The sequence below is a fragment of the Theropithecus gelada genome, chromosome 8 (genome assembly GCF_003255815.1).
Source record: "Theropithecus gelada isolate Dixy chromosome 8, Tgel_1.0, whole genome shotgun sequence".
NCBI classification, from domain to species: Eukaryota; Metazoa; Chordata; class Mammalia; order Primates; family Cercopithecidae; genus Theropithecus; species Theropithecus gelada.
This window is the reverse complement of record NC_037676.1, coordinates 137,860,159-137,883,680: the sequence shown is the minus strand read 5'-3', so window position 1 is coordinate 137,883,680 and position 23,522 is coordinate 137,860,159. Positions and strand designations below refer to the sequence as shown.

The 23,522-nt window shown below is 37.5% G+C and overlaps 1 protein-coding gene across 1 annotated transcript in view; it reads right to left on the bottom strand.

Annotated features, from left to right (window-relative positions):
• The window catches only part of KHDRBS3 (KH RNA binding domain containing, signal transduction associated 3), a 199,508-nt gene that overhangs the window by 62,090 nt on the left and 113,896 nt on the right, over window positions 1-23,522 (bottom strand). Inside the window, exon 7 of the mRNA XM_025394882.1 lies at window positions 11,256-11,451. Within this exon, the coding sequence (XP_025250667.1) occupies window positions 11,256-11,451 (196 nt within the window). The remainder of the gene's footprint in view (window positions 1-11,255; window positions 11,452-23,522) is intronic.

Genomic DNA, 23,522 nt, shown 5'->3' with positions numbered 1-23,522 from the left:
TGTAATTATGAAAGAATTCAAAGTGAGGGTGATAACTACTGCAGGAGATCAGGCATGCCAACCCAAAATATGCCACTTTAGCATAAAGATTATTTTGAGCTGAAGCTAACTGAGAATCAGCAGATTAAAAAAGCTCTCTGCCCTCTTATATCTGCATCAAAGCAAGACATAAATTTATAAAGGTAAAGGTTTCCCTCCTCCCCTTTCTACCAGGAGGGACCAAGGTTGATCACCAAAAACAGTTTATTTTGTTAAATTTATTTTAGTTTTGCAGAGACAGGGTCTCAATATGCTGCCCAGCCTGGTCTTGAACTCCTGGCCTCAAGCAATCTTCCAACTCTGGCCTCCCAAAGTGCTGGGATTACAGGAGTAAGACACTGAGGCTCACAAAGATAACTCTGGACCCTTATTAGCCTGAGATGCCAACAGAGGAATCTACATAACAAACTTCCATTTATTTACCTTTCCAGAATTTGCTCTCCCTAGAGACTTACAGTCCTTTGCCTTTGTCTATCTAGTCATTTCTGCAAAAATTTACTGTTCCTTACGGAAGATGCTATATAAACCAGAGTTCTAAGCCACCTCTTTGAGATTTACTAATTCCCTGAGTATCTCTCACATATATATAAAATATGCATGTCAAAAAACTTATTTTTCTTTTGGGTGCATTCCAGCTATGAACTCAGAAGGTAGAGAGAAAATTATTTTTCCTCCCCAACACTATGTTCCTTCTTAGACTCTAATCTACTTAAAGGCAGAGACCGTGTTCTATGAATGCTGGTGTAAAACTAACGTGGCAGGTTCTTGCAGAAAATTCATTATAACAAACGAATAATCTAGTGGTTCACAAGTTCCTTTCCCTGCCTCTGCCCTAATTCACCTGAGGAATATGTTACATCTGTCACATCAGCTCAAATAAAACCATCATAGCTCAACAAACTTGGACGGGCAAGCCTAATTATGACAGCAAAATTTGCTTTCCATGCCTTAATGACATTTTCATTTTAGAGCTTTCTGCTACCTTGATAAGGTGTTTGGTTGTTGTTTTAAAGTAGGAAGAAAAAAAACCAAAACCAAAAAAAAACTTCCACACTCGGAAGTTTTAAATCTGAACTTATTTCCTAAAGTCTTACATTTCTAAAATAAGTCAACCTTTCAAGCAATTTAGGCAAAAGATTGATTTGTGAGGCTTCTGATAGACATTTCAAGTAAATTGCATACTGCTTTTACCCTGGCTTCTGGTAAAATGAATATGAAAAATTATAGAACCTTCATCTTTTTATCTAAAATAAAAAGGTGTCCCTAGGCTTTTCAATTCCATTTAAAATGCATTTTCATAAATAACCTTTTCACAATCTGTACTCTGTTTTAATTAAATTTCTCACTGTGGAAAACAAGATAATTGAAGCAGTTTTGAGATTAGTTAACTGTCAAACATTATGTGAGTAGTCACTGCATTGGGGAAATTTGCCGTCAGTACAACTCTCGTCTCTACAAAAATCCCCAAACTAGTCATACAGTTAAAGCTTCAGCTGAGCTCTAGCTTTCTAAAAAAAGTGAGAAGGATGACTTCCTTGAGTCCTTAAATAAAATCCACATTAAATAACAACATGTATACTAAAAAATACATTTTGTTTCCCCTAAAGACCTTCATTGATGTTCCTAGTCATTAAAATTTCAGAAGAGTTTATTCTTATCACAAAGAGAAAACAGTGGTCCCTCTATTCCCATGTACAGATGAGGGCACCATTTATGGTAGCAACAGTGGTTTCTTCAAGACAACTTTCATCTTACACAGCCTTAGTGAGTCATGACATTGGGGAACACACAGACAAGGCAGGCCTGCTTGTACAACAGGAGGTTTAGATTTCTGCTCCTATTCAAAACTATCTCTTTGACTCTTTAAACCTGGATTAAGTTAACCAATGGCAGCTGTCCTATGAGGAAATAACATATCCTGCAGTAGTTGCAGAAGGATTGGTAAAACCAATTATTCCTTACTCGTGTATCGCTTGTTCAAAATTCTGTATAGTAACTTTTATGTCCAAAGAGATTAAATAATTTTTCCCAATTATTTGTTAGCTTCTCCGTTAGAATACATCTAGAGCCAGAACGCTGGGCTTCGAATTCTAGCTCTGCCCTAATAGGCTGTGTGACTTTGAAAAGGTACCTAGTGACTCTCTTAAGTAGGCACTACCATGACTCAGGAGACGATTTAAGGACGATTCCACGCTCTGTTCAACAAACATCTTATAGTTAGATAATCAAAGAACAAAAAATATCTGCTGAAGAAAACAGGTTCTGTATTCTTACAAGCTTGTATGACTACATTTAAAATGCTCTAGCATACTTACCTTTAAAGGTGATTAATCCATCAGCTCAGCCTCAAATGCTTAGAATTGATTACACAACATTGAGATATCAAGAGATATTAGTGAATAATAAGTACTTCTTAGGAATAGAGAGCTGATGCAATCATAATTAAATGAGTTAGAAAATAGCATGATTAGAATTCCTAAGGCAATTTTAGTTTATACATCTTAAGGGATGGCAAGTCTGTATTTTTTAAATCTCATTTTGTAAAACACTTTTCAAGATGTTTTAGAATTCAAAAGGCTCACAGCTACTCATTTTTAGCTTGTTTCTACCATCATTAAAACATGTATTTGTTTATTCCGTAACTTACTTTTCAATTAAAGGTTTCTATTTGATGAAAACACAATTTTTATTTCAAAAACCATCTTTAGGGTGAGAGTGGAAACAAAGTTTTGACAAAAATACTCAATCCACTGCAGACTTTTTAAGTTGGAAAGAGGTTAAGAATGTCATTTAGACTAACCGCTATCTATGTATCATCACCACTGTTTTGCAGATTAAAAGAAAATTCAGGCCCAGAAAGCTTAAATAGTGTGCATGAAAACACAACAGACGGTCACTCTGAAGAGAAGGGAGGTTAGAAACCAAGTACAGCCACACACCATATAACGACATTTTGGTCACTATGGACCACATATAGGACAGTGGAGCCATAGATTATAATACCACATTTTTACTGTATCTTTTCTATGTTTAGATATGTTTACAGACACAAATGCCGCATGTGTAGCAACTGTCTACAGCATTCAGTACAGTAACATGCTGTACAGGTTTGTTCCCTAAAAGCATAGAGCCTAGGCGGGCAGTGGACTCGACCACCTAAGATGGTCTAAGAACGCTCTACGGTGTTCACACAATGATGGAACTGCCTAATGGTGCATTTCTCAGAATATAACTCTGTTGCTAAGGGATACATGACTGTATTTTGCCTCTCAGAATAATAATCTTTATATTAAATTGCATTGTCTTTCATACTTACCATTTCACAAAGTGGACCATGTTATGTCTGCTAAAACTTGTTTAAGATATTCAATTTTATTTCACTAAGTGTGCTGAAAAGTATACATAACACATGGCATGACACGGAATTAGCTGGCATTGACAAAGGCCACGTTATCCATCCTCCACACATTTACTTAGTATCTCCAAAATGTCAGGTCCTGTGATAGACTGGGTATACTAAGATAAAACAAAGACATAGTTTCTTCCCTAAAGGATCCCACAGTCTACTGAGGACGAGGACAAGTAAGTAAACATAGAAGTGGGTACAACTTGTTAAAGGGACATGAAAGATGCTGCTAACTATGCTTGATTAGGTCCAGAAGGCTCCACGATCAAGGACTACAAATAGTAAACAGAGTTGGCATGGACAAAACAAGAAAGCACATTCAAAGACAGCCAAGAGCTCAGGAAAACAGACAGTTTACAGTTCCTGCTATGTTTAAGGGACTGCAATTGGGACAGACTGAATGCAAAATGACAGTCAGTTAGTCAACAGGAGGATGAACGGCCTCAGGAAGGCCCTTAAACACAATGCAGAGGAGTCTCAAGTTTATCCTGAAGAGACTAAGATCCTTCTAAAATTTTCAACTAGTTCTCTTCCTTGTGGGGGGAGATGGAGGGCAGTAGCATATTCGATGTTAGATATTAGAAAGTACACTGGAAGTAGTATGAAGAATACATTATTTAAGGAAAGGAATGAGCTGGAGCAAGACTACAAGCAAAGGTGCAACTGAGGAGGCTATGACAACCTCTGTCTGTTGTGCATCCATCCATCCAAACTACCAGTATTTATTAAGTGACTACTATATGTTAGGTGCTAGGAATAAAATAGTGAACAAGAAGAGCATCGTAACAAAACCAGTGGCAATGCAGATGAGCTTGAAATCAAACAGCTATTCATGAGGAACAAGTGAAAAGACTTGGTAGCTATTTGAATACAGAGAAGGAAGACGAAAGAATTAGACCTTGGGAGTCTGGTTATATGGTAGTGTCATTCATCTTAACAAGAAACTCTGGGGAAGAATGAGGCCCATTGTGTTGGTCTATATCACAGCTTTCAAAGTGCTTATAGGGCATTCAGGGAGAAGGGAGCGTGAACAGATGATACCAGAGTTCGAAATTTAGATTTGGTAGTTTTGATACTATGATATAGCAAGACATATATAGTTTGATTGTCTTCTACAGCTCCTGGCTCACAGTTACTAAAACCCCTGGAAGTCTCTAAGTGATAAGAGCAATAAAGGCGAAAGAAGGGCCTTTTGCTACTCATAGCAAGTCCCTTTCAATCACAGAAGAGTTTACATCAATAAGATGACTTCCAGAAAGTCCCTAAGGATAGAGGAGAGGTGGCTGGCTGTCAAGGGAACCATCTGTGTGATTAAAGGGTTGAAACTTGCTGCCCCATCTCTCACGTCCAGGGAGGGGAGGGGGCTGGAGATTGAGTCAATCGCTAATGGCCAATGATTTAATCAATTACATTTATGTAGTGATGCCTCCATTAAAAACTCCAACTGAAGGGGTTTGGAGTGCCTCCAGGCTGGGTGAAGACACGGAGGTGGCTTCCGGAGGGTGGCTGCCTGGAGAGGGCATGGAATGCCCTCTCCAATACCTTGACCTATGCGTCTCTTCCACAAGACCGTTCCTGACCTGTATTCTTTCATAACAAATTAGCAATAGTAAGTACGCTACTTTCCTGAGTTCTGAGCCGTTCTAACAAATTATCAAACATGAGAAAGGGGTTGTGGGAATCTCTAATTTCCATCTAAGTCAGACACAAGTTGTGAGTAACCTGGGGGCCCATCAGTTGCAACTGGCATCTCAAGTGGGACTAAGCCTTTAACTGTAGGGTCTGTGCTAACTCCTGGTAATTGGTTTCAGAATTAAACTGTAGGACACACAGTCGATGTCTTCAGAGAACTGAACACAACCCATACATACAGTGCGAAAGTGAAGTATTGAGAGCAGCAGTAAAGAGGAAATAGTTTTCCTTTCAGTAGCTAATAACATGCAACTGTTTAGGTAAAGTAATGGAAATGAAAAAGGTCTTACATAGATAATAAATAAAACTACCATACTGACTGTTAGGGGGATGCTAATTTATTCAGATTGTGTATTTTCTTTGCATGTTGACCCTAAAACAATTTATAAAAAATGGTTTCACTTTAGAAATTCATATGTAAATTGGGCTCTGCCAGGACACACCAGGCATGCTTTTCTGTGTAATGACACCAGCACTTTAAATTATCAAAGCGCTCTCACTGAATGTGTACTGGCTTATCTTAATTTGTCAGTTATTTCATTATTTGGACATAAATAATAAATCAATGTTATTTTGGAAAAAAGGTACTTTTTGTTCTCCAAAAAGAGATGAGGAGTTACTGTAATTATATCTAAGTTTGCTAAGTTAAAAACAGAGCAGAAGGTCCCAAATTTATACTTAAATGACTGAAAAAACATCCATTATCTATTTTCTTCATTTTGGGAAAAAGTTAACCATGTTAAATTATCTTGTTTGAGCGTTATTCTGAAAAGGAGAATTACTGAGAGATGGATTTGGTGTTACCAATGGCTAGTCTATCCTACTCAAATGGCTACTGTGTCATACGTATTCTTGTAATAATAATCAGAGTCAAATAGATTTATTTGCTAACAGGTGTTCATCTCAATGAAGCACACTCAGGGAATATTTTGTTACAGTGACTCCAATGAAGAACTGTTGGCTCAGATGACAATATCAATGATCAAATATCTTCACCAACTCACCTTGAGAAATAGCAGACGAATTTCAATAGGCACATTTTACAAGGAAATACCTGTAAATTATCAAGTTTTCTCACTTTGGCTAATAAAGCAGTACACTTTCTAAAATAGGCATAATATAACTAAAAATAATTAGAACAGATATAGCTAAGTTTTTCTTGGGCCTAAAACTGTATCAGAATACTTGCAGTACACATAATCTGAAAATCACTGAGTATCTTAAAGACTGAAATGCATACTTTCTGAAAAATGCAGCTATTGTGGCAGGATTTAAAAAAATAGAATATTCCTCATTTTGTTTAAGTAAACCACTGTTGTGATCTTTTTTCATCTTTTATTCTGGAAATAATGGCCTCGGATAGTAAATTTTAAATGAAAGTTGATGAAAAGTAAACTGAGTTGGTTTGATATAGCCAAACACATTGTATAGAAATCAAACCTTTATCACTGGATACATTCCAAGGAGATTTTTAAAAATTACGTTTCTGAGTTCCAAAGAAATGACAAGCCCTTTTCAGAGATATAGATGTTGTGAAATTCTTAAATGAAAGTGTTATTCTTATTTTTGCCAATAAATGTATTAGCAGTGCTTTGTTCACATGTTCATTTCTTCTTAATCCGAACATCATCCCTTTCTTCCTAACAGTTCATTTCCATTTACCTACTTTGGGTAGCTTAAAACCAGGGAATTACTGAATCACAAGGAACACAGAGGTTATTTCGTTCAGTGTCCTATAATCCCTTTCATGGCATTTGCTGGCATTGATGAAGGGAACACACAGCATCTGTTACACTTTCTCCAAAGATGAAGATATTTTATTTATAATCTTGGCTAGTGGGAACACTGATTTTTTGGTTTTGTTTTTTAAAGTACTGGTTTTTCAAGACAGAACATAGGCGTTTAACTTGCAATCCTGAATCTGCTCCTTCTTTACCAGTCCTGTGACTTTGGGCAAGGCACTTAACTTCCCTGACCTTAAATTCTCATTTGTACAATAGAGATCACAGTAGGTGGTTCTAAGGAAAATGTGACGTATATCAAAGTGCCTTGTGGAGAGCAGTTTCTCATCAAATATTACATCCTTCTTGAAAGCCCCTTTTTATACTGTGATGAGACTTACAGTAGGTTTTTCTGTTTCCTTTAGGAGCTAACAAAATTAATCTCATTCATTTGTAACCTATGACTACCTGTCCAGCGCTAGAAGACAACAGTAACTTAGGAAAGTTATTTTTTCAAATACTATCATATTTCTTCCCATCACATGCTTTTACTAGTAACTTGGAAAAAAATCAATGGTAATCTTCATCTGAACAATGTATCAAGTCTCTCTGTATAGGGTTGTTCAGTCCAACAAACATTTACTAAGTGCTTACAATGTGCCAAAAACTGAGCCAGAGATTAACCTAGAGATACAGAATTTTTCCTTAGAAGTTAATAATCTTTTGAAAACTAGACATATTCTGAATGACTGTGCTACATAGCGATATGCTAAATACTATGTTACATATAAATTGCTATGTGAATAAAACTGAAAAGTCACACAGAACGCATCTGTGGTGGGTTCTCCACAGGAGACAATTTTTAAAAACTGTCTTGGGACCATTCATTCATTCAGTAAATACTTACTAAAGATCTACTATGTGCCAGACATCATATACTAGTTATTGGGAATAAAAAGGTGAAGTGTGGTGGTTGGAAGGTAGGGGAGGAAAGTGGAGAGTGCCTACCCTCATGGAATTTAGAATCTAATTTATGATGTTCTAGTTCCATGTAATAATTTTAGTATACTCAAAGATGGTCAACTTTCCCATTTGATACAAGAATGAATAACCATTTATTTGTGTTACAGTTTCTTGGTTTTCTAAGTTGGGTATCTTATAATATACCCACCCTATCTGAAATCCTAGAAACAAAGAAACAAATTTTTTTTTTTTTTTTGAGACGGAGTCTCGCTGTTACCCAGGCTGGGGTGCAGTGGGGTGATCACAACTCACTGCAACCTCCACCTCCTGGGTTCAAGCGATTCTCCCACCTCAGCCTCCCAAGTAGGTGGGATTACAGGTGCGCACCACTACACCCGGCTAATTTTTCTTTTTTTTTTTCTTTTGTAGAGATGAGGTTTCACTATGTTGGCCACACTGGTCTTGAACTCCTGACCTCAAGTTATGTGCCCACCTTGGCCTCCGAAAGTGCTAGGATTACAAGCGTGAGCCATCGCACCGAGCCCAACATAAAAAAAACTTTTTAAGAAGAGTTTACTTCCCACTCCCCCTACCATGTTGTAAAACTAAGCGGGATGGGTGAGTAATCTTTAGGATTTCAGTTGAGACCAATGGCCAATGTCTGAAGTTATGCTAGAGGCTGCAAGCTGCATTAGAAAAGTTGGAACTACAAAACTCATTTAAAACTGGGTCAGTGGAGGAAGATGAGGTCAAAAGGGTATACCTGGGAGGCAGTGCTACTGACGGCAAGCCACTGTAAGCGAGCTGAAGGGCTTTATCTACTCCTTATACCAAGTACCAGCAAAGTTTGTTATATACAGTGAAGCTTTTACTATACTGAAAAAGCCACTGAAGCTTCACTATAACTGTGCCAAGGCAGCTTACAAAATGCTAGGCTAAATGAGGAAAATTTTTCCTCTTGACTAGTGATCTTAAAAGGCAATGCCAGGAATAATAGATGCTAAATTAAGTGGGAAAGCTATAACATTTGTAATCTGAACCCCTCAGGACGGTAATTCAACTCGGGGAAGGAGGTGCACTCATGATGGTATTTCTTTTTCTTTGGTGTCCCACTACACCACCCAAAGCACACCTGGAAAGCACAGAGCTGTTTTATGTATGCAAGACTTGTTATTGTATGAAGTTGATAAAATTGCAAATGCTGCATTCCGGCCAAATTAGAACACTTGTGGATGTGGCCATCAGTTATTTGAAGTCTATACTACCATGTGACAGAAAGAGCACCGGCTCTGTGTTGAAATCACAGCTGCAGTAACAGTCAGTGCTTGGAAGAGTGCCAGGCATCAGTGAGTGTGGGAATCAAACAATGAAGGTTGACTTTTTCCTTTAGAGCTCTTAAACCTTTGTCTGGTCTGGAAAGACATAGATAATCTTCTACAGGGCCACTATCCCATTATCCTTGGTAGCAGATGGAAAGGGAGTAAATTAATCCTACAGAATACTTCTCAATTCAATTGTTTTAATGCCTTTCCTATCATTTACAAAAAAAATAAATAAAAAATAAATAAAAATAAAAAAATCAAAAGTACAAGCAGCAAACCCAAATGTCTTGAATGTCTCTTGCTTTTACTTTTCCTCCTTCGGACTTTTACCTTTCAAGAATTTTTTAGTTTTATCAATCTATATAACTTATCTCCAGACTCTAATAATTACAGTATACACGCTGAGGCAGACAACATGTGTGTCTGGCTCACATGGTAGAAATCCAATCTTTATTGAATAGAAAGATGAATACATGTAATGGAGGCAATCATTCTTTCTGAAATAAGTGGATGATGAAGCCCAAAAAGTTAAATATCTTGCCTACCTGATATTGAAATTTATGGTAAAATGGGGTATAGGATCCAGGTTTCCCACACAACCTGCCTGGCAATCTCTTCTACATCATCCAACCACATCTGTATTAAATCTAAACCTAAGAGAAATCAATGTAAGCCAAAGTGGAAATGAACAGACACTAGGCCTACCTAAAAGGAATTTAAGATTTCCTCTCCTTTATAGTCTCTGCTACTTTCAGGAGACTCAGCATTTATGGAAGAGCTGAGGCATAATTATTATTGTCAACTGGTGAGAATACTAGGAAGTAGGAACACTTCTAACTGTAAGGAAATCAAAGAAAAGAGAGAAACCACATCCTTCCTTGACTGAATAACAAACTTGTAAAACTTTTATGGGATTTGTTAAAATATAATTCAGTGAGTTCCCAGTATGCACTCTCTCCCAAGTATAAAGAGATAAAAGCTATTCATTCCTGCCCTTCCAGAGGTTCACGAGCTAGGTGGGAGAGAAAAATGTAAGAACTGTAGTAATGCTCAATAAGTTGGCTATTACCACCTCTAAATTTCCCTAGCAATGGTTGACCTAAGTCTAGAAGGACACAAGGAGAGAGTCAAATGAAACATGAGAAGATCACTCTAGGCTGAGGAGGCAGTATGAGCAAAGGTCTGGAAGACTAAGATGACACAGAATGTTCAGGGAATTACGAAACCTTAAACATGTCCAAGACAAAGACTTTGATCTTACCAGTGGCCACACAGATGAGGTTGAAGAGGTTGTCTGAGGCCCAGGGGATTACTGTAACCTTCTAGAAACTATCCAAAGAGGCACAGAGCACCTAGCAAGAAATCTCTCCTAAAGTAAAACATGAAAACCTACTGGTTCTTGCATTTGATCATTGTTACTGCTTCCCTTTCATTGACAACAGTTCATATACTCTTACTTTAACAATTTTAATTATTAATATGAATCACCTATCCATTGCTTCTTATTTTCTTGATTTACGGTAAATGAGGACACCAAAGAATTCCGTTCCCCCTCAACTTTTGCGGTTATAATTCTCTCTTATGTTAAGTCAGTCTATGAATTATATCAAAGAATCACTGAATGATAAATGAAAAACTGATTTGCACTAATTGAAAATAGAGAACTTTTGTTTTCTTCACTGAAAAGAATTTCCACTAAGAATCCATACCCAGTAGCGTAGTTTAAAAGGAAACAGTTGAGGGTGAAACCATCTTGGTATACACAGGCAATTATTTTTTAAATGACTTAAGGATTCAGGAGTGAAATATGGAAGAATGTTACATTAAATTCTTATAAGGGCTTGAAAATATGTCTCCTGAACCTTAGTCTTACACCTCCCCACCACCCAAATTCCTCTTCCATACCTTAAACTACTTGATGAAAAAGATCAGGCCATTTTTATACCTCTAGTATTAAGTACTTCTTTAGCACTCAATAAATATTTACTGAACCAAAGTATAATACTCAAGAACCAAAACAAAGTGAGGGAGGGTATGTGGGTACAATATCCAGTGCTAAGTCTGGATTAAGTCAATCTGATCAACAAGGTGTTGTCTGACACCTTCACTTACATATTCTCCATATGTCTCTTGTGTTGGGGGTGGCGGTGGAGGTCTGTACCCAGTTGGGGGGACTCCTCTTGCTCTGGGAGTGAGAAGTCCTCTTCCCCGACTCACTGGCCCTCGGGTGGACAGGACTCCTCTGGGAGTTGGCGTCCCTCGTGGTACTACAACTCCAACTGGCCGTGTTGTAACTCCTCCCCTTCCCCTGTAACCAAGAGGGTCAAATTAGCCATATCTATCATAGTCTCTAACATTCTGTTATTCACATATATTTATACCTCAGAAACAAAATCAAAGTTCTATATTTTTGTAAAAAGGAATAAGGAGCAAAGAACTAAAGCAAACATGAAACAGGTATCTACAAAAGGAAATTAAGTCATTTAGGCAGTTCGTCTAGCAACAATATAGAAGTCTGGAGTCAATCTCTGGTCAGTACACAGAGTAGGAAACTGTGATATTTGGAGAAGCCACATGCACCCAAGACTTCTATATGATGCCATGCCAGGATTACACCCAAACTCCACTCCCACACTATGAAGTGTGCCTTTTCTTGCTTATATCAGGACAAGGAAACTGAGGCTTAGAGATTTTAAAACTGTCCCAGAACAGCTGTGAGCAAAGTCAGAGGCCAAAATATATGCTACAATTCCATCAGAGAGAGAAGAATAAAATGTACTTTCCTGAATAATGTATCAACTACATGGTAATAAAACAACATTAAGTTAAGTAAACACAGGCATTTTCTGAGGTAGAATTCAACACATTCATGTATTTCTAATGTAAATCATGAGACTTCAAGTCAGCAACGAAGGAGGTGTTTCTATCAACGATGGCTCCACAGAAGCAAAAACCCGAGAAAATATAAGGACAGAAAAGTGTGGCTACCCCAGAGAATACAGACACAGTATGATGCACCTCATCTGGACAAGGCCCTCCAGCGAGAACTGTAGCTGGCAGGGCTGGCTGCCTACAGACCAGCTTCCTCCTCCTTCAGTGTGTCTGGGATAGCAAACACGCAGTTAAAGACTCATTTTCCAAAAATAGCAAATTATCAAAACTCAAAGCTGGACTTTGAAAAGACTGATAAAATTGATAAACCTCTAGACAGGCAAAAAAAAAAAAAAAAAAAAAAAAAAAGCCCAAACACCAGTAACAGAAATGAAGAGGGTTTCGGCCAGGTGTGATGGCTCAGGCCTGTAATCTCAGCACTTTGGGAGGCCAAGGCAGGTAGATGACCTGAGGTCAAGAGTTCAAGACCAGCCTGGTCAACATGGCAAAACCCCATCTCTACTAAAAATACAAAAATTAGCTGGGCACAGTGGCGTGTGCCTATAGTCCCAGCTACTTGGGAGGCTGAGGAATGACAATCACTTGAACCCAAGAGGCTGAGGTTGCAGTGAACCAGGATTACACCACTGTACTCCAGCCTGGGCGACAGACTCTGTCTCAAAAAAAAAAAAAAAGAATAATGAAGAAATACTATGAACAACTCCAAGCTCACACATTTTTTAACTTACATGAATGTGACTGATTCTGATTCATAATGACCAACACAAAAAGAATTAAATAATCTGAATGGGCTTATGTCTATTAAATAAATTTAATCAATAGTTAATAACCTTCCAAAAAAGAAAGCATCAACTCCATACGGTTTCAATCAATTCTATCAAATATTAAAGAATGAAATGATACCAGTTCTCTATAATCTTGTCCAAAAAATAAAAGCAGAGGGAACACTTCCTAACTCAATCTGTGGGGCTGGTCATTGGAAGTGCCTCCTTAAAAGTATTTCTACATTACTCGTCAGAGGCTGGGACCAGTCTGGGCCAGCCAGGGAGGCCAGTGGTGACTGTCCCCAGCCTGTTCTTGAGCACTGGTTGGGACCTGACAAAGGAAGTATCCCTCAAAAATACTTAATCACCCTCAGAGGCTACAACTGGCCAGAGATGGGGCCAGCCCAACTGCTCAGTGACCTGCTTAGGATGAGACATATGGTCTGAGGGGGAACAAGAACAAGGCCTCCCCATAACCAATATGGATAAAGAGAGTCTAAAGTGAAGAACTAGAAATCAGCAGCTCTCGTGAACACAGGTACACAAATTCTTCAAAATATTAGTAAACTCCATTCTATAATGTGTTAAAAGAATTATACACCATAACCAAGTAGGATTTATTCCAGGTACATAAGGTTGATTTAATATTAGAAAATCAATGTAGTCTACCACATCAACAAGGCTAAAGTAGAAAAATAATGTGATCATATAAATAGAGCAGAAAAAGGACGCGGCCAACGGCAACACTCATTTATAACAACTTTCAGAAAATTTCCGCAAGTTGAAAAAGAACATCGGGCAGGAGTGGTGGCTCACACCTGTAATCCCAGCACTTTGTCAGCCCAAGGTGGGTGGATCACTTGAGATCAGGAGTTCCAGACCAGCATGACCAACATGGTGAAACCCCGTCTCTACTGAAAAAAGACAAAAATTAGCCAGGCATGGTGGAATATGCCTGTAATCCCAGCGACTAAGGCTGAGGCATGAGAATTACTTGAACCTGGGAGGCAGAGGTTGCAGTGAGCCTAGATGGCGACACCTAGATGCACTCCAGCCTGGGCGATAGAGTGAGGCTGTCTCAAGAGAAAACGGAACATGTACAGCAAACCTACAACATACTGAATTGTGAGAAACTGAATGCGTTCCCCTTAAGATTGGGAACAAGGCAAGGATGTCTACTCTCACAACTACTATTCAATACTATACTGTAAGTCCCACCTACATCAATAGGACAAGAAAAGTAAATAAAACCTACACAGATTTTGAAGAAAAAAGTAAAACTTCTTTGTTCACAGGTGACATCATTGACTACGTAAAAATATCCCCCCAAATAGTCCAAAACCCCCCCCAAACCCCACACCTACTCCTATACTTAATAAGCTAGTAAAACAAGGAGTAAAAGGTTACTAGTCAAATGCTTTCCTACATACCAGCAATAAACAGTTGGAATTTAGATTAAGAACACAAAAACATTTACTGAAGCCACAAAAAAATTGCATGTTTTGGTACAAATTTAATAAAACATGTACAGCATTCCTTTGTAGAAAACTACAAAACTCTGATGGAAGAACTCAAGGGAGTAACGTCCATGTTCATGGTCATAATATTGTTAATATGCCAGTTCTTCCCAACTAATCTACAGATTCAATGCAATCCCAATCAAAATCTCAGCAAGTGACACATTTTTACATATTGACAAACATTTTCTAAAGTACACATGGAAAGGCAAAAGACCCAGAACAGACAACACAATACTGAGAAGAAAAACAATGTTAGAAGACTCATAATATATAATTTCAAGACTTATTATAAAGCTACAATCAATACAGCATTGTATTTGCGAAAAAAAAAAGACACAGATCAATGGAACAAAATACAAAGCCCAGAAACTGACCCTCAGAAATATAGTCAACTGATTACTGACAAAGGAGCAAAGACAATTCAATGGAAAATGTTTTTTTCAACAAATGATACAGGAACAAGTGAATATCAACAAATTAAAAAAAAAAAAAAAACGTAGACACCTAGACACAGACCTTACATCTTTCACAAAAATCAACTCAAAATGTATCTTAAAACCAAATATGAAATATAAAACTTATAGAAGAAAGCATAGAAGAAAATCTGTATTGTATTAGTTTGGTGAAGAGTTTTTAGATACAATATCAAAAAAAGTCCTTGAAAGAAAAATTGGTTAAGTTCAACTTTATTAAAATTACAGACTTCTGCTTTGCGTAGGACACTATTAAAAGATAAAGAGACAAGCTACAGAAAGGAAGAAAATATTTGGGAAACATGTTAGCTGATAAAGGATTTGTATCCAAAACACAGAAAAAACTTTTATAACTCAACAATGAGAAAGCAAATGGCCCACTTAAAAAGCAGGCAAAATACTTGAACAGACAGCTAACCAAAGAAGATTTACAGATGGCAGATAACCAAATAAAGATGTTCAACATCATTTGTCACTAGAGAATTCAAACTAAAAGTGAGATACCACTTCGCACGTATTAAAATGACTAAAATAAATAACTGAATATACCAAGTGTTGGGGAGGATATGAAAAACATAAACTTTCATTCCTGCCTGGAACGCAACATAGTATATAGCCACTTAGAAAGACAGTTTGGCGATTTCTTGCAAAGCTAAACATAGCCTTATTGTGCAATCTAGCAGTTGTATTCCTAGGTTTTTACCCAATGGATCTGAAAACTTATGCCTACATAAAAACTTGCACATAAATGTTTATAGCAGCTTTATTCACAGCAACCAAGATGCCCTTCGATAGATGAAAAGATAAGCAAACTGGGTTACATGCATACAACAGAAAATGATTCAGCAGTAGAAAGAAATGAGCTAAAAATCCACAAAAACTAGGAATAAATCTTAAATGCACATTTCTAAGTGAAAGAAGCCACTCTGGAAAGGCTATATAATGTATGCTTTTCAACTATATGACATACTGAAAATACTAACACTAGAGAGATGGTTAAAAAAAAAAAATCAGTAGTTAACACAGGTTAAGGGGTGGAGGGAAGGTTGAATGACTAGAGTTTAGGGTGATAAAACTATTCTGTATGATACCAAAATGACAGTGAATACGTGACACAAAGCATTTGTCAAAACCCAAAGAACTTCACAGCACAGAGAGTGAATTTTCATGTTTGCACACTAAAAACCACAATATTACTGAGGAAGTAGGAGACTCTCAGGATGCAATGCTGAATGTGAACGAACATTTTAACTAGATTAAAGCACATGAAAACAACCTTATTGAAGGGGTTGAAGAAAAGTAAACTTCGAAATGAGATAAGTCTGTCAGACTAAAGGCAAAAAAAAAAAAAAAAGTAAATAAGCACTGTTCTAGTTGATGAAGTTATTTTCTACAGGAAGAAGTGTGAGTACAGGTTAACCATTCTGATATCACTGTACATGTATCCTGGAACGCAATAACTAAATAAAAGAATGGTGGGAGCCAGTTTCTCAAGTTGGAGTGATAAGAAAAGGGAAGAGGCTATAATGGTCAATGTGCAAACAGATTAAAATCAGAGACATCAGTATGAACTCATGTTTAGTTTACTATATTTACAAATGGTTAAAGAAATATGCATAAATACGTGTATATACATAGGTTAGTACATACACATATATGTCCATTCTATGTCAGCTGAGAAAGAACAGACCTCAGCACATCCCAGAAACAACAAGCAGAACCAGCACCCTGATCTTGCTTTCTAATACGATACTCCAATAAATGGAACCTGAGCTTCTTGGAGAAATGATTGATTTTAGGACTGGAGGTAGAAATATATAAGACTAGTCTGGAGCAACGTGTAGTGCCAGAAAGAAAGTGCTTAAAAAAAAAAAAAAAAAGAAAAGAATAAAACCCACAAATTACGGGTGTGTGTCAAAGCCAACTGAAAGAACTCCCAATGGCCAAAGCTGAGACAATCTGAGCAAGAAAAGACAGTGGTACCGAATTGTATCACAATGTATAAAATTAATATCCATGAGTCCACACTGATAGAAATGACTGAATCAATCAATAGATACACAGGGGAGAAGGGACAAATCTTCCAGATAATTTTTGCAGATACTCCACCTAGGTGAAGTGAATTGTAATTCCCCATTTCTTAATTAGGGGTTCCCCATAGTGACTTCCTTTTAAAGGATATAGTAAGGAAAGAAAGAAAAATGAGGAATTTGACAGTGGAGAAACTTGATAAGCATAACCTCGGCTACATGATCAAGGCAACATAAGCATAAGTCACGTGGACAGTATGTATACTTGATATGATGCGGCAAACATGGCATTTTACTTCTGTGGTTTTAGTTCCCCAAACTCATAAACCCAGGTTAATGATGGAAAAAAATCTGAAAAATCCCCATTGAGAAACATCTTAGAAAAAACCTGATTAGTACTCCTCAAAACTGTTAATATCATCAAAACAAACAAGTCTAAGAAACTGTCACAGCCAAGAGGAGCCTAAGGAGACAGGACAACTCAACGTGATGTTGTATTCTGGGGATTCTGGAACAGAAAAATGACGCTAGGTAAAAATTAAGGAAACCTGATACGGACTATAGTTAATACTGTACCAATACTGTCGATAATATAGTTAACAATATGTCAATATTGGTTCATAAACTGAAATAAGTGAGCCATGCTAATAATGTAAGATGTTAATAACAGAGAAAAATCACAAGAAGGATATAGGAAAACTCTCTGTACTACTTTCTCAATCTTTCTGTAAAGCTAAAGCTTTTCTAAAATATTAAGTACATTAAAAAAATCTCAATTTTACAGCTTTCTTGCAGCTATGGGGGCCTGTAATACAATTCTGGCCAATAAGATATTAATCAGCACTGAGATTTATGGGAAGCTCTTTAGAACTACATAGTTGGCATTCTCTCTTCTCTTTCACTCTTTTCTTCCTGCAGACATGTTTGTAAGGGCAGCAGGCTTGAAGGAAAAAGTGAAAGGCTAAGAAAAGCACAGTCACAAGCTCTGTGGAGCTGGGGAAGGGCAGCGTGGCACTGCTGCACAGGTTTTAAGTGGGGCAGGAGAAGGACAGGATATTTCTACTGGGTTAAGCCACTACAGGTGTATTTGATATCAGCAGTTAAACCTAATCTTAACATGTCTAATGCAGTAAAAAGGAAAAAAAAACCACTTTTTCTTCATCTCACCCTCAGGTAACCCTTTAATGACTATTGTAAATTAGGTTTTTTGTTTAAAATCCTAGACCATAAAAATTGGTACAGTAAAAATAGTTGCCATGAGCAAAAACACTGGAATCAGATTTGGATTCAATTCCTCACGTACTTACTAGCTTAACATCTACCTGCCAGTTAGCACTTAAACTAATCAAGAGTCTGAACTTTCCACATCAGTTTCCTCAACTGTGAAATGAGGCTAAATATAGAGCCCACTTTTGTGTTATTAGGAGAGAAACATGAGACAATGCATATAAAGTGTTTTGAATTTTTACTGACTCAATAAAAGTCAAGTTTATTTAAACTACAATCACTCTGAACTGTAATGATGATATAACTTCTATAGTCTTACTCATCTTTGTGTATCTCCAGTATATGTATCTAGAAAAATCTTCAACACGATTAGAGGACAGAGTAGTTTGTAGCTATAGTATGTCTAACTCCTTCATGACATTTTCATTAATTAGTGTATATTTAAACTAATTAAGGCTTCCTGTTTCCTTATCCAATATCCATGATTGCCATCCAAGGTACTATATGAATTACAAAATATTCAATATGCTTCTTGAATATGTAAATGTATGCCTCTCATCAAATTGGAAGACATACATTTATATATTCAAGAAGCCCACACTTCTCTTCCACAATCATTGACATTGTTGGTTATGTCCCACTGGTGTATGAAATCACAGTAAGGTATTTTTATCTGCTATGGAATTTTAGACAAGTCATTTGATATACATCTAATTGTTCTGGACACTTATCTATAAAAGACATTTTGAAAATTAGTTTTTTAAGTGCTGAAATTCCACAGGAGTGGTATTAAGCAGCAATAGCATGAACAATGCTTTAGATGACACTGGTGGAAGAAAGGCAGGGTGGAGGTGACATGCTAACACAAGAATCCTGTCTTATCGCAAAGTTTTCACTGAGTGCTACAAATAACATTCAGGGCAAGGCTGAATGTTTGATAACATGGATTGATAACATGGGGATGAGAAGAGAAAAAGCATCTATTAGCAAGAACTTGATAATCAATGACACTTTTTTTAAAAACAGAAAAGTAGATCCAAATTGATAGGAATAGGGTACCACAAACTGGGTGTAAGAGAAGAGCAAAAAGATAAAACATCCGCACACAGTTTTGAAAGCAGATTAATGGATAGACTACAATGCAGTAACTCTTTCTGTTTGGGGTTTTCCAGCAGGGTGACCCAGTTTCTGGTCTTGAAACTCAGATATGGAAAAAATTCAGGAAGGCTTTTGTAGTGAGCTGCCACGGTAAGAATGTGTTGAATGAACAAATAGCAAAAAAAAAAAAAAAAGAAAAAAGATTAAAATAAATAAATATTAAAATAAAGTAAAATAAAAAAAACAGTTACTCAGAAACGAATTATTTAGTTCACAGATTAATACAAAGTTTTAAGATGTAATGAAAAAGCATACACTTTGGGTTCCTACACATTAATATTCAAATGTAATTCTGTCATTTGATCTTTAAGCCTCAGTTTTCCTATCTGTAAACTGGAGCTAATAAATCCTCCGGCAGAATAGCTGCGATGTTCACACCCTGGGTATATAAAGTGCCTAGCCTAAAACAGGCATGTAGTAAGTGGTAATTAGTACACAGACTTCTGCTTCTACTCTGTCCTGATACTTTGCTTTTGGCTTTAGTGAAAGATGAGCAAAGGAGACAGAAAGTACAACTCATGTCAGTTCTCAATTTACACATTTAGCAACAGTAAGGTCGTCTGATAAGAGTTTGTAAACACATACTAAATTGTTTGGCTTCTGTCTACAAATTTTTTGAGAAGCAGTCAAGTACAGCAGGTAAAACAATGAATTCAGTGGCAGAGGCCTTGACTGCTTAAGCGAGCTCCAGCATCGCTAATTTGGTGACCTGGGAAAATACAGCTGACTTCTGGGGTTCACTCAGATGGAGCAGGACTCATGCTGACTACAGAGTGGGGCCTGCGAGATCCAGTGACAGGGCCTTAGTCTTCCATCAGGGGTCACAGTGAGAAAAACCTGCCTAGAGATCCATTTGAGATCTGTGTCCTGAAGCAATAAGCACCTGAGGGGCAACTGTATCTTTCCTATAACATTCCTAACACATTTGACAATCTTGCTTCATTTCTGTGAGACTGCTTTTCTGAGAGTAAAGTTTAATCATTCTAAGAGGGTTTTCCTTGCCTAAGGTTGCTGTGCAAATGAGAAGGCCGACAAAAGGAAAAAGCGAAACAGCCTACAGTTACAGTCTCTCAGAACACAGGGAAGAAACTGTCAGAGCTGATGGAGACTAAACTTTTGAAGAGATGATGTTGGCAGCTCTTACTCTGAGCCACTCTAGAGACCACCCGAAATGTGGTTCTAGGGCAGCGCATCTCACACGTTCCTGTGCATCCACAGCGCCTGAGGACCTTGTGTTAGGCCAGGCTGGGGTTTACATTCTGCTTTTCTAACAGGCTCTCAAGCGCTGCTGCTGATTGTCTGCAAACCATCTTTTGATGGGCTGAGTCTTAGATCCAGAGGTTGTAGCCCTTTTATGAAGCAGGTTATTGGTCATTTCTTTTCTTTCTTCTGTGTTTCATCCAACCTTCAACGCAAAAAAAAAAAAAAACTACTAATTGAGCAACTGCTTCCTTATCCTACATTGCATAGAGTATAAAAGAAATCCAAGGCACTTTACAAGTTACAATTTTAAAAGTTACAAGCTGGTTATTGGTAAAATTGTTGACCAATAAGACAGTGTATAAGGAAGTACATTCTTAAGTCCAAGAGAGCTATTTTTCGTCTCTTTGTATCCAGTGAAGTCTCTGATCAGAGCTCCTTACTTATTTTGAAGCTGTATCACCCACTGTCTTCCAATTCTGATTTTTATCACGCTTTTACTTTTTTCCTTCATTTAAAAACAAAAATCTTTCTCTGTCATTTCTAACTATCGGCTCTATTGCCTTTTGGAACTATGCAGCAAAAATTTCCTTCCTCTCTGGAAACAATGATCCATTTGATAATAGAGAAGTTTAAGAGAGAGAAGTAATTTGCCTACGGTTCTGTTGAGGGACTGATCAAATATCTGTGCTACAGGAATTCAGTTTTTAGTGTCAAATTATTTTGAGTAATCAAAAAAGGAATCATGGTACAGTTTGATTCCTTGAAAAGGAAATTTTAAAAATTAAGTAGGATTTGGAAGTGTGTGCTTATTTTTCTATCTCCATTTTATTGAAGAGGCAACTATGGCTTACAGAGAAGTAACCCCCAAGCTCCCCAAGGTCACATAGTGAGTAAGAGTCAGGGGTGACTCTGGATACTCTGGCTTCCCCAATGCCAGAGTTCCCCCAATCTAATCCCCAGCCTCAAATGCCTCACTTCTTTGCGGCCTCCAAGCTTTTGCACCCTTAACTGGGATGACTTCCCGCCAGCACTATCCCATCTGATTTCTTCTGTTTGTTCATATCCGCTCTCCCCCTGCAGAATTACTTGCATCCTTGTTTGCATTTTCATGGCACTCTTTTCTTCATGTCTCTGTTCCTCTATTTATACCACTCTGTTATAGTTGTTTGTCTGATTTTCCCCTCTTAAACTCTAGACCTACTCAGGTAAATACAATGACTTCCACATCGCTGTAACTTCAATTCTTCTCACAAAAGGGATTTAAGGAAAATCTGTGATATTAATGACCTAGCATCAGAAACAGATGATTTTCAAAGAGGTTTTGAATAAAACTATTAAAACTTCTGAAAAACCAAAGTGTGGTGGGGAAGACAGAGTCACAGTACATGAACACACTCACTGGATTCCTTTTGCCCTAAACTGTCTTAGCTCATTAGTGGATCTTGTTTAAACTTTAGGAAAAAATAAGTTGGCCAGCTAGGTGTCAACCTGCCTCCCGTTGGCATTGATGTCTACAGCAGGCTCAGAACATTTCTCCAGCTTTATGTTGCACAGGACATGTAAAAGTGCTGGCCGAGCTGTAACTGAGAGAATCTGTGCCTAGTTGCATTTCTTGCCTGTTCATCCCTGGCTAGCATTTCAACTACAAGTTCTTGTCAGAAGTTACCCAGTTTGTAACACTATTTGCCTCTGTTATTATCTTCTCAAAGCCTATGAAAGTGATTTTAAAAGAAACCAAAGATTTTCCCCTTTTTGTCTCCCCTCCATCAGCTCCAGTGTGGCTGCTCATTAACACACGATCAGAAAGTGCTTTAATCAAAAGTAATTGAATACTGAAGGCTGATTTCAGTAGAAGGAATTCGGTGGACCTCACAGCGAGGAAAAGCAGAGAAACTCATTTCTATGGTAAGTCCTCCAGTTCTCTGTCTGAGATGTGGAGTACTCATGCCAGATGTGGGGTAATGGGGTACTTAAGCCCAGTTGGGATTAAATGCACAGACTACTCAGTAGGCACAGAGTTGGAAGGAAGGAGAGGAAGGTGACTGGGCAGGAGAATGGCCTGAGCAGTAAACCCAGTAGAGAAACAAGCAATTCAAATAACATTCCAATGGAGTATTTTTAATTTAAAATTTCCATAATTTTATCCAGTTAGGAAATATATTACCATTTTCCTATATCTACTCTTTTCTTAAAAAAAAAAGGACTTTTTAATATTGATTGGTACATTAATATAAATCATACCATACTCTGGTAAAACATTTATGGCCCTAATATTAACTATTCAGTTTTCCTAGTAAAACTTCTCATAACTTCATATACTATAGAAGGAAAGTACATCATTTTCAGTTATGAAGATAATCTTTAGCATCTATAATATTCTTAATCAATTTTAAAGATAATATCATATAACACTTTGGTGTTTATGCCTCTAAAAATAAAGATTTTTTTTTTTAATGGAAGGCTTTAAACATTCCAAATGGCAGTGGAGTTAAGGACATTTATTTTTATACTATCAAAATAACACAATATTAAATTCCTAAAATGTGTATGCATAAAAGAAAGTTTTGCCAGAATAAGTGCATTCTGCCTTCTAGTCTACATATATATAGATATAAATTCATAATCAACAGATAAAGAATTGCCCTGTAAGGCTGCCTTGTAAGAATCACAGATCATTAAAGATTATAGACAAAAACTATCTTTTTAAATAAAATAAGAGGCAGAGAGGTGTTTTTTTTTTTCTTTCTTTCTTCTTAAAAAATTGTATGGACTTGGATTTGGTGTTAGGAGTAGAAAGACAGTAGGGGCCAGGCTGGGTGAGGGGGAACAGGAAACAAGGTCTTTGCAGCCTGGCACTCTGCACTGAGCAAGGCCTCCTACAGAACATTCACTCCTTCATCCCTCTCTCCATCACAGAACCTGCCCTGGGAGGCTGCTGTGCTGCAGGCCCTGTTGTGGCAGTGGGAATGTAATGGTAACCAAGATAGGAGTGTCGCCCAGAGACCACGAGGCTCACCTTCTAAGTAGAGTCACATGTTCCACAGTAGGTTAAACATTTTTTTTTTCTTTCCAGGAAATTACAAGGAAGGAAAGTATAACTTTTCTGTAACTG